At 40.4% G+C, this 11,348-nt stretch overlaps 1 protein-coding gene across 1 annotated transcript; it reads left to right on the top strand.

The window, feature by feature from the left end:
* The first annotated feature begins 368 nt into the window (after positions 1-368).
* Positions 369-11,066, top strand: ogfrl1 (opioid growth factor receptor-like 1). The gene is made up of 7 exons (XM_047603814.1): positions 369-737; positions 1,595-1,681; positions 1,781-1,859; positions 2,127-2,205; positions 3,254-3,320; positions 4,793-4,938; positions 5,885-11,066. Exons 1-7 carry the CDS (start codon positions 552-554, stop codon positions 6,438-6,440), a joined length of 1,200 nt encoding a protein of 399 aa, XP_047459770.1. The 5' UTR covers positions 369-551; the 3' UTR covers positions 6,441-11,066.
* Positions 11,067-11,348: the final 282 nt, after the last annotated feature.

Genomic DNA, 11,348 nt, shown 5'->3' with positions numbered 1-11,348 from the left:
AGGAAATGAGTCACCTTAGGCCTATTACAGTCAGTCCATCGGTCAGCATGGCATGTCGGAATTCTCTCATTAAATATATCGAGATCTTGAGATAATGAGACAAATAACTCATAACAGTTATCCCTGTTATAATAATATGTATGAATGCATGGCCGCTTAGGGCTTCCGTAATTTTTTAGTCACAAGTAACATTAGTCAAGAATGATATATATTGTTCATAAGAGTGGAACTCCCTCTATAAAATTTTTTATTTGACGTTTATTTGACTACGTGCTGCATTTCCCCTTTAAGACTTCCTCCTGCGCCTTTGTGGCACTAATCACCTCCCATACAGAAACACGCATCATCGTCGCTGATGTGGAAATTCCCCTTCGCTGCCATTTAAATGCTGCGCTCCGAGGTTTCAGCGTGATCCCGTCGCTCTCCACGCCGCAAACCGAGGCTGTGTGCATCAGTATGTAGCGTCGTGCCTGAGCGTGCAAAGAGGAAAAACGGTAAAGAATAAAAAGAGAGAGCGCGAGAGAGAGGGGGGCAGGTGTATGTGTTTTTAAATGGGAAACCTGGTGGGCAGCTGGCGTTTCAAGGAGCCGAGCACCGTGGAGGAATGCGACTCGACGTGGGGATCGGACTCCGAAAGCGACGAGCCGGTGGCTGAGGATGACAGCGGAATCTCCGACTCCGTCAGCCCGGCGGAGAGCGAGCGGGCCCCGGGACACTCCGGAGACACGTCCCCGCAGGTGAGACGCGTCCGGCGGTAACATGCGCGCGTAAATATCCACAGGGCCAGGACGGACACGGAGAGGGCAGAGGAGAGAGGGCATCCAGCTGCAACTTCATTCAAAAATATGCTCATGTGATGCAGCCGTGGTTATAGGCAGGATGTACGCGAGCACGCTGTGTATTTACAGCATCATTGCTTGGTGTATTGGAACCTGATCAGGTCCGGACAGCATGTTTCTGTCATACAGGTGTGTGATGCTGAGAGTCCTGCAAACATGCATGGTGACGTGGCGGCTGTGATTAATTAATTTAATTATTTACTTTAATTATTAAAGATAATTAACTTTAACACATTTTAAGAATAGATTTTTATTTTTTTTTTATTTTTTAAGGGCAGATTATAGGAGGTTTGAGGACTCCTTGTTAAACAATTTTTATTTTTGATTTGCAATTTATTTGAAAGTGATCAACTGTGAAACTAAAACCTGACAAGGTTTGGTGTGATTCGAAGATGAATCAATCTGGATGAGGCCCGGTGTAACGGCGCCAGCCTCCCTGATCCGTGTGACCCACATTGTGTATGATTGTATTTGAGAATCAGGTCTAGTTTCTGGCGTAGGGGCACTACTGATGTGAATTGTCCTCCTTTGCGAGAGAGAAATGGATGATGACAGCCCTCGACCTCAAAAGCAAAGTCAATCCTTTTTCATCCAGCTGAATGGCAGAGGAAGCGCTACACTGCATCTGTTCAAACGAGTGTTTTTTGTTGTTGTTGTTGTTTTTTTTTATCATTTCCAACCTGCATTTGAACTGGGGAGAGTCTGTCATTCATGTTGTTTCTTCCCTAATTTCTTTTTCTTGCCTCCTGTCTCAGCTGTCTGACTCCCCGGAGTCTGCTCCGAAGATGAAGAGGAGTTTCTACGCCGCCAGGGACCTCTACAAATACCGTCACAGCTACCCGGTACGTGCACACACCTCCACACACACACCTCCACTGTGCATCGTTTTCACACAGACTCACACTAAAGCCGTGTGATCTCTCTGATCTGTTCCTGTGAAGAACTTTAAGAAGTCCCGGCAGCCCAACGAGTACCGTAACCTGCGGTTCTACCTGAACAAGATCCCTCTGGTACCTGATGGTGAGATCACACACACACGCATAGAGACACACACACACACACACACTACACCCGCAGACCTCTGAACACTGGAGAGCAGCGATATTAGCTCTGGGCTTTAGAGAGTTTTGTTTGGCTAAAGGTCATGTTTGATGGGAAAAATCCAGCAGATTAGTCGAGTGATCCATTGTTTAAACATGCTTGCACACACACACACACACACACACACACACACACACACACACTAGAAATGTGCATGGTAGCTAATTAGCCCCTGTCTCTTCTCAGGTATCTACATCGAGGAGATACTCTCTAAGTGGAGAGGCGACTATGACAAACTGGAGCACAATCACACCTACATTCAGTGGTGAGACTTTTCAGCTGTCTGGTTGAAGGCGCGTGTGTGTGAGGATGGCGTGTGTGTGTGTAAGCGTGTGTGTGTGAGGACGGCGTGTGTGTGGAAGTGTGTGTCTGTGACGTGACGAAGCTTTGTCTTCTGTCCAGATGCCAAGAAAGTGTCAAAAGAGATAAAAATGAACATGAGCTGTGCTGTTTTGGAAGAACTTTTGGACTTGAAAGTGACTGCATGTGAAGGTTCTCAGTCATCCAGGTCATAAAAACAAAACAAGTTGAGACAAATGCAACTGGACTTGTAGAGTTTCTTGAATGCGTTCATCCTGTATAACACCTGAAACTTTCATGGGCCTGTTAACGTCCCAACAAATGTAGCTTTTCCAGCTTTTTGTTTTTAGGTTGCTGACGGAAATGTGTCAGTCGTAACTACTTGGCTAATAAAGCTAATGTTGGCGGGCAGGAAATGACTTATCAATGCTTCCAGCTGATTATTTTTTAATGAAGTTTTAATGATATTCCAATCATCCTGTCGATGGTCATATAAGATGCAAAATATTGCTACTTGCAAAATCGGAAAATCTTTGTTTTTTTATGTATTTTTTTTATTTCCTCTCACAAATTTAAATTTTGTTTTAACACACATTAACATAAGTGGTCAAACTTTTTCAAGAAACCCCGACAATGTCTAGCTGCCTTTGTTTTAGTTTCGAGTAGAGAAGTCCACGTGTGTGTCTTTATCTGACACTGTAGCATCCAGGAACAGCTTTCACGCTGTGAGGAAAAAAGTTTTCAGTGTAAACCTCTAGTTCTACAAACTAATCCAGTTAATTAAGCAGTTTGCATTTGAGTCTAAAAAAAAAAAAAAAATTAAAAAAAAAAATCACAGTTTGATCCCCACTTTTGCTTTTGGAAATAGTTTCCAACTCTTTATATACTGAGAAGCTCTCACTTTCCAGCTCCTCACATTCTACTTCCAGATTTGGCAAAATCCACAGTTGTTTCACAGTTTATTTGCTGCAATTGATCATTTTCATTTGGTTTCTCTTTTTTCTGTGTTTCAGGCTGTTCCCATTGAGAGAACAAGGGCTCAACTTCTACGCACATGAACTGACTCAGGATGAGATCAAAGTGAGTGACATATTAAGGTTTTAGCGTAAGTCGGGGTTGATCTGCTTTAGGAAACTCTGTGCTGCGTGAAACTGTGGCGACATCCCTTTCACCTGCTGGGAGGCTGCAGAGCTTTGGCCCTGCAAGGTAGCAGGGTCGAGTTTTTCTGCAAAGCCCCCCAACCTCCGACTGTTCGATGCAGATGTGCATATGTGATGAACGTTATCAGTGAACAGTGGCCTCATCCACCTGCAGTTTAAAGCTTTCTTGTACCTTCAGCTGCTACTCTGTGTCCTTTCATTGTATTGTTTGATAGAGTTGGTGCTTTTAGCTTGCTCCTGCTTCACCCACCATATAGATAGTAGAGGGAGGAATTAATTTAATTCTTTGCATTTTGTGTTTTGAGTTGATGAAGACTCGTCTTCTGCTGTAGTTTAGCTGGAAACTCTCTCACAAACCTCTCCGTTGTATGCTAGTAGTGGTCTAGCAGATCTCATTAAACTGCTTTCCCTCTACAATAGCTTCTCGCTCCCCACTTTGGGAACATCAGTCTGCTCCCACGTCCTCCGTAGAAACCACCGAGACAACTTTAGAGACTTATTTTGTAGCTTGTACTTAAATATCTTTGATGTGGAATTTAGTTTTACTCATTCCGACATCAGCATCATTCTACTATTTACAAGTACTTGGGGTGATTTTCCTGCAAAGGCAGAGTGTTTTTAATGAGACAGTGGAGCAGCATTAGCAGTTCAGGTGCTCTACGGTTCATGGCAGGTGGTGTGCAACAGTAAAAAAAAAGAAAGAAACAGCTAGTGTAACAGCAAAATTCAGTGCAGCCAACCCTACCGCTCTGGAAAAACCCCAATTGGCTCTAAAAACAGCAAATACAAAGGACGTGTTAATGTTTTGTGTTTGCTGCTTTGCACTTCCTCTTTGTTCCATCAAGCTCGACTGATGACGTGAGCCAGTTTGTCTTTAAATTGGTACTGTGAGATATTGCATCCAGTAAAGTGAACTCAGTGGGACAAATACTGATGTTTTCAGGAGTGTTCACACGAAAGTGTTTAAATAGAAAACAGAAGCAAAACAGAAGATAAAAATAGAAAGTGATGGATTATTCACAAAGCAATTATTTTCAAATCTTAAATGACCTTGGAGTTTTTTTAAAAATGGAGAAAGTGTTTTATTTAATGAACCAAATACAAATTGAGTAATCTGGAGTTTGTTGATTTGATAAATATTAAGTATGCCACGTTTGTGAAACACAGAGGATGAATCTCAGTGCAGAGATGAGTCAGTTTTGCTGTGATTTGCGCTGAAACTCGTTCACCCATTGTTAATGGGATCAAATGTGTGTGTTTTGACCTAATTCACGTGTGGTTTGGATGATCACAGCATGTTTGCATGTGGTTTACACGTCCGTTGTTCGCTCATGCAAACAGGAAGGTTATGTTGAATGACACCTTCTAATCTGTCATGTTGAATCCCGCCAGGAATTCCAAAGTACCCGGGAAGCCAAGCGGAGGTTTCTGGCGGCCTACTCCCTGATGTTGGACTTCTATGGAATCAAACTGCTGGATAAGAGCGGTAACGTTGCTCGGGCTTCCAACTGGCAGGAGCGCTTCCAGCACCTTAATGAGTAAGCACACGCACACAGAAATAATCATAAAAAATAAACACTGTGCACAAGCTTGGAGGTCTAACATTCGTCCCTCTGTTGGCCATGAAGCTACTTTCGTGTCCTTCAGTGAGGCAATCATTCTGAATCCTGCGCAATTTATTTGCTTCTCTCTCAGCAGCCAAATGTGAAACAGCAGGTTTTAAGTCAAACAGATGGTGAAAGGGTAATTTAAGGGGGATGATTTTTCCCTTTCACATCCTATTTTGATGCTTTCATGGCCTGAGAAAGACATTGTTGTATTGTAAAAGAACACCTGATTGATCTATTTGCAGTTTGGACTTTTTTTTAAAAAAAAGAAAAAGCTCGACCACAGTGCTGTTATAACAAACTCCTCAAGTTCCCCAAATATTCCCCAAACCTCTTTCATCTAATCTTAATAGATGCAATTAATCCACACCCACATGAAGACGGAGAACATCTCCCCCGTAAAACAATTATTAATAATTCTCTGTCGACTTTACCTCAACAGTGTAATTGCCTGATTTTATTCTGTCAGAATATAACCGTCGTGTGTTTGAGCTCTTGGTTTTGCCCCAAATAAACTCCTGAACCTGATCCGACCCAAACGACCAGCTGTACTCCACAAATTTAATCTATTCTAATCTGTCCCTGTGCAGCCCTTAGCTCCCGAGTTCTGCTCAATTGTTTGAAGGCAATACATCATCTTTGTGGAGAAGTGCAGGATTTTTAAAGACATTAGCTCAAAGGTGCAGTCACCATTCTGCAAGCAGAGTTTGCCTAATATATTGTAAAGATAATTTCCATGGTTAACTGTATGCAGACCCTGCTGTTGCTCCATATAGAACCTTCCTCCACTGTTTACTTACCGATTTGCAGTGATGCATTTTGCTTTGTTTGGCATTTTTATGTGTGCAAAAGTGTTAAAACATGCTTTCATCTTAAGATCCCACCACAACTACCTGCGGATCACTCGCATCCTGAAGTCCCTGGGCGAGCTCGGCTACGAGGCCTTCAAGGCGCCGCTTGTTCGCCTCTTCCTGGAGGAATCACTGTGTCACAACACCCTCCCGAACATGCAGCACAGCGTCCTGGAGTACTACGTGTACACCATCCGCCTGCCGGCAACCCGGCGACGGCTGCTCCGCTACGCCCGCAAGCACTACAGGCCCGCACACGCCTTCCTCTGGGGTCCGCCACTCAAGAGGCGAGGCGGGGGAGTCGGCCCCGAGGGTGGTGTCGGCGCCGGGAGCAGCGGGATCAGAGCACCTGCTCCTACACCGGAGCAACAGAGGAGGGGGGAGGACAGCCCCAGCTCCCCGTCTGCAAGTAGCAGGATTATTGTGTCTTCCCACAATGCCATGATGTGCCAGGACCTGGCTGGAGGAGGGCACAAAGGCTACGCAGGACTCGGCTCCAGCATGGTCGGACTGGAGGGAACCATTTTGATGGCAGGAGCTCAAAGAGACAGGAATGAGTACAATGAGATTGTTCCCTTGTAGAGGTCGTGGTTTGGAAAGCAGACAACGTGTTTTTAAATTAACCAATTCTGTAGTAAACTTCTGGCTAGTTTACAAGCTATGCTAGTTAGCTTTTCTGAAAGGGCCCTGAAACCCAGGTCGTAGATGTTCGGACTGTTAGAAACCACATGAGTAGATTCCGTTCAGGTAAAGGGCTTAATGTATATCTTGGCTAATCTGTTTAAATATTTTAGAAATTATAAAATATAGTCGGGGGCTGGGGTTAAACTTAAAAGAGAAAGAGCCTTGGACCAAATCCCAAAACCATCCATACCAGTAGACACCTAAATTTGTATTGTTTTTTTCCTCATCAGGTCTATGGCCACAAAACAGCTCAAACTAAAATAATATTGCCTTATTTCATGTTTTGGTCCAGAACTGAGCGTTTTAGAACCAAAGGTGTCCGCTGATCAGTACGTTGTGTTAGGATGGTTTTGGGAATCAAAGTCCTGCTTAAACGCTCTCTTTGTACAGGTGCTGTAAAGACATTATGATTAATGTGAAGACATCAGGAGGAACTGGTTTTCCTTTTTTCAATAATTTGCGAAAAGACTGGATTTTTTTTCCAATACACTGACGCCAGATTTTCCGAGAGTGACTTGAAATCTCCTTGTTTTGTTGTTGATAGCCGGCACAATGCAACTCTGCAATTTTACTCTTTATACAAGGTAAATGTAGCCACTTCCTCTGAGAACTGTACAGAAATATAGAGCAAAAAATATTAACAGTAATAAATGTTTTTAGTATTTGATATGTTTAAGAAACAGTTAAGAATAGAAATCTTTTGGTAACATGACGACAACTGGCAACACAGAGGCTCTATGGACAAATGGTTGTGTGAAAATAAATATGAAGAGTTAGGCACAGAAGCATATGAACATATGAAAGAGTGCAAGAGGTATTTATTTTAGTGGTGAGTCTTCAAAGAAACTTTGGTTTAAGCCTAAAATTGAAAATGCAGCAGCTAATAAATAAACTAAAATACGGACTTGCTATAAGTTAACCTCCTGAGACCCTGCGTCCTCATATGGGGACATTAGTTTTAGGTTTGTGGCAGCTTCTCATTCTGCTTCATTTAGACTTTTATTCTCATAACTAGCTACTAGTTGGTATAAAAACATGATAGCGTTAATTTCAGTGCATTCGTTCTGTGGCCGATCATGTAACAAAAGGTACAAAACCTCATCAAATTTTACAGTTGAAACTTGTTTATTTAGGTTTATTAACTTTTCTACTTTAATATGACATGCAAACATAATAAATTCTTTCAATGGTAAAGAGCTATAACTTCACAAATTAGCAAGCACTCGATTGAGGACATTGGGACTTGATTGATTTCAATTCTGCTTTTGAACAGCAATGTTCAGACATGAAAATTAACAGTTTTGTGTTTTGTTACATATTGGTAACTTGGTAAGATTGGTAACTATTATAATATTGAGTGAAACAGGACATTTTTTTTTTTCTAAAAACTACTTCCTGTTTAAAGACGATGCTTAGTTTTTATAGTTCTTAGTCCTGCTAATCCCCAATAAAGAGAAACAAAAGCTCAGGTCTCAGGAGGTTAATACACTCATGTTTCATTAAATAAATGTATTATGTAATTTAAAGTTGGTTTAATTGAATAAAAACAACACAGTCAACAGTCCGTACTTCACAAATTTACAGTCAACACACTCAAGTCAGTAGCTTACAGAGTTGGCTAAGCTATGACAGTTAGCTCTAGTTTCTCTGGTGTTACTTTTTTTTCCAATTATGATGATCCAGTTGCTGTTGTTTTGTGATACGACAAACTCAATTACTCAGGTGTTGAAGCAACAAAACTGATTTACAGGAGAGGAACATCAGTTTTAGATGAGGCCATTTAGGCAGCTAGCTAGCTAACCGGTTAGAGTGAAGCACAGTGTCAGTCGTGATCATGTATGCCGTTAATATTTTTTTTTCTAAACTTTTGTATAGATAACAAGCAGTAAGGTTAGTGCTAGTTTCTTCTCATTAAATTAGCACAAATAAAGCTTTTTCAGCTAGCTGCTCGTTAGCCGGATCATGTTAGCAAAACACTATTGTGTACCACTGTAACGTGAAAGAAAAAGTAAATAATGAATAAATAAGAAAACAAAATACTTTGCTGTAATTTAAGCTACATTTTCTATTGTTAGAAAAGACTTTAGCTAGCCACTGTACTCAGAATCTTTATTATCTTTATTGTCAATTTCCCTATATGTTTTAGCATACAGAAAAAAAAACTATTTCTCTCTCTCACGCATAAAATATACAGAATAAAAATCTAAATGAACAAAATGTAAAGGAATAAAACCCAGACACAAAATAAACATTTCTCTGGATTGAGAGAAAAATTAATAAAATCAGCCTGTTTACAACAATGCAGTGTACGACTGGAGCTCGGGTTTTACAGCAATAAGGTGCAGACACCTGTCACAAGTGCTGCCAGATGGGAAATGACAAATTATCGTACCGGAAGCTTAAAATAATCGTATTGTGAGGAAAAAATATCGTACATTCTCGATTTGACCATTTAATGCTACAGTAAAACATTACCACAGACCATATAGCATGGCTTATAATGCAGTTTTACTTATACTTATATACTTATAAATAAACTAACAGCACTGTTTGTGTTTACCAATTGCCATGTGTTGAAGGGTTCAAATTATTGTACATTATGGGATCATATAGAGGGTGATATTATCGTACAGATACGATAATTATGTGATGGGTGGATTATAGTCTGTGAGCGGAGGCAGTCTATTGGAAGCTCCAGTAACTTTCCTTATAGCCTAATATTTAGCTACTTAGCAACACAAATGTGACAAACGTAACTTTTTTGACAGAACCGTTAAAGTTTTTCTCAATTAGCCAGTGGAAAACAAGGTTGACGTATTATCAGCTGCTATGACAAACTGTAAAAAGCTTCCATTAGCTTGGTTGCCACATATGTTGTGTCACCTAAAGGTCTTCTATACTTAACTGAAAAATGTGACTGGATGTGGATTGTGATTGATGTGTGTGTGTGTGTGTTGCACTTTTTGGACAATCTGTGTCTTCCTTTTTAAAAAGAGCTGTAGGTTTTCTCCAAATTGTTGAACACGAACGCTCTCACATTGTTTAAACTTGCAATAATTTGACTGTAAAAGTGAACAACCACTTCAGCCATAGTTCCGCCTGCGGACCTGACAGTTAAAAAAACAACAGAACAACGACAAAAAAAAAAAAAAACTTGCAGGGCTACGTTAGTACAATGGCAGCTGCTGATATTTTATCGGATGTTACGTATGATGTGTAAATGCAAATGAGCAAATGTGTTCATTTGCTTGCCAAGTTATTCTGCACAAAAGTATTTCACCAGAAAGGCACAGGAGTAAAGTAGACTGTAGAGCCCCAAACTAATTAAACTTTCTACTCTTCTACATCTGGGATGTTGTTAAAGCCTTATTATGCAACGATTGGTGTTTTTTTTCTTTTTTCTTTTTTTTTTTTTAACAACTGTAACACGATTGTTGTCAGATGTGAATCTAGGGGCAAAACCTCATTGCAATGAGCCGAAACGTTGCTATGCTAATGCCGCTTAACATTAAGCAGCTGCAACAACAGAAGAAAAGGAAAGAAACTAATATAATATATTAGTCAAACAGCAGTTTGTCTTGCAGTCTTGTATTTTTCTTTAGTTTGATTAAAAGTTACATAATGCAAAGGCAGGTGTAAGGTTTAAGTAAGATGCTATTTCATGTGTAGCATAATTTTTTTTATTGGGTGTTATTTTAAGATAGAATAGTTGCATTAATCTTGGTTGATATAAAAGATCACGCCATGACCCTCAGGTTATGTTTAATCGCCATTATTGTTAGACATCCCATCAGCCAGGTGTTAGTCTGTACAAACAAGTCACGGCAACTTAACTTACAAACAGTCCTAAGTGTACTCCTGGTTGCAGTGAATAGAAATCTGTGAAACTAAAAGCCATGTGAGGGGTAATACAGATTGGGTCTAAACCCTTCTTCCTCCATTCTTCCTGTAAGTTGGATGCAGCCTTGTTTATAATACGAGGCTTCGATATTTGCTCTTCCGCCAAGTATATCTGAAATAATTGTAAAGATAACTTTTCAGGTGAATCATACGATAACATGGGCTCAAGTATTAGAATTTTTAGTATATGTGCATATGTGTGAGTGTGATATTCTTAAGTGCCTCTTTTATAATTTTTAATTTTTATCTGTAGGCTGTGAGGAGTGTCTTGCCCAACTCATTTCTTGTACTTCCTATACTTCCTTTTTTTTTTTTGTACAGCATTTTGATATATTACTGTTTGCTTTATAGTGTGAGTGTTAATGTACAGTCACAGCAGGAATACTTACCATATGAACTGCTATAGGGGGGATAGTATACAGTATACAGTCGTGTTTAAGATTATTTGTATCCAGCTTATTAATTAAAATGTAATAGTTCCATATCAGAATGCTCAAGATGCTTTGCTGGACACGCTCGAGGTTTTTCTTTCTTTCTCCAGCGTATACAGGTCACAGTAACTGGACATTTACCCTAAAATGTGAACTTGGCCGCACTGAACTCCAATAAAAACGGGAACATGGACTAAGAATTCTGTCGTGTGTTTGAATGACGTCACTTTGCACCGTGCACTGCATCCTCGTTTAAGTTGTTGAACACGTGCAACGAGAAGTGTTGCCACATTTTGTCAAAGGCTGCAGAGGTTAAAGAAATACTGTGTCTTTAGTTGGGGGTGGGTTAGATAGAGGCTAATATATTTAATGTGGTCTCTCCTCATCACCAACAGTTGTCCTGGTGAAACCGAAGGAGATATTTGCCCCTTTGTTTCTTTGCTTTGGATGTTTGTTTTTTTCTTTCAGTGCACAT

The sequence above is a fragment of the Mugil cephalus genome, chromosome 13 (genome assembly GCF_022458985.1).
Source record: "Mugil cephalus isolate CIBA_MC_2020 chromosome 13, CIBA_Mcephalus_1.1, whole genome shotgun sequence".
In the NCBI taxonomy this organism is placed as follows: domain Eukaryota; kingdom Metazoa; phylum Chordata; class Actinopteri; order Mugiliformes; family Mugilidae; genus Mugil; species Mugil cephalus.
Note: the sequence above shows the minus strand (reverse complement) of the source record. Positions and strands in the feature narration are given on the sequence as shown.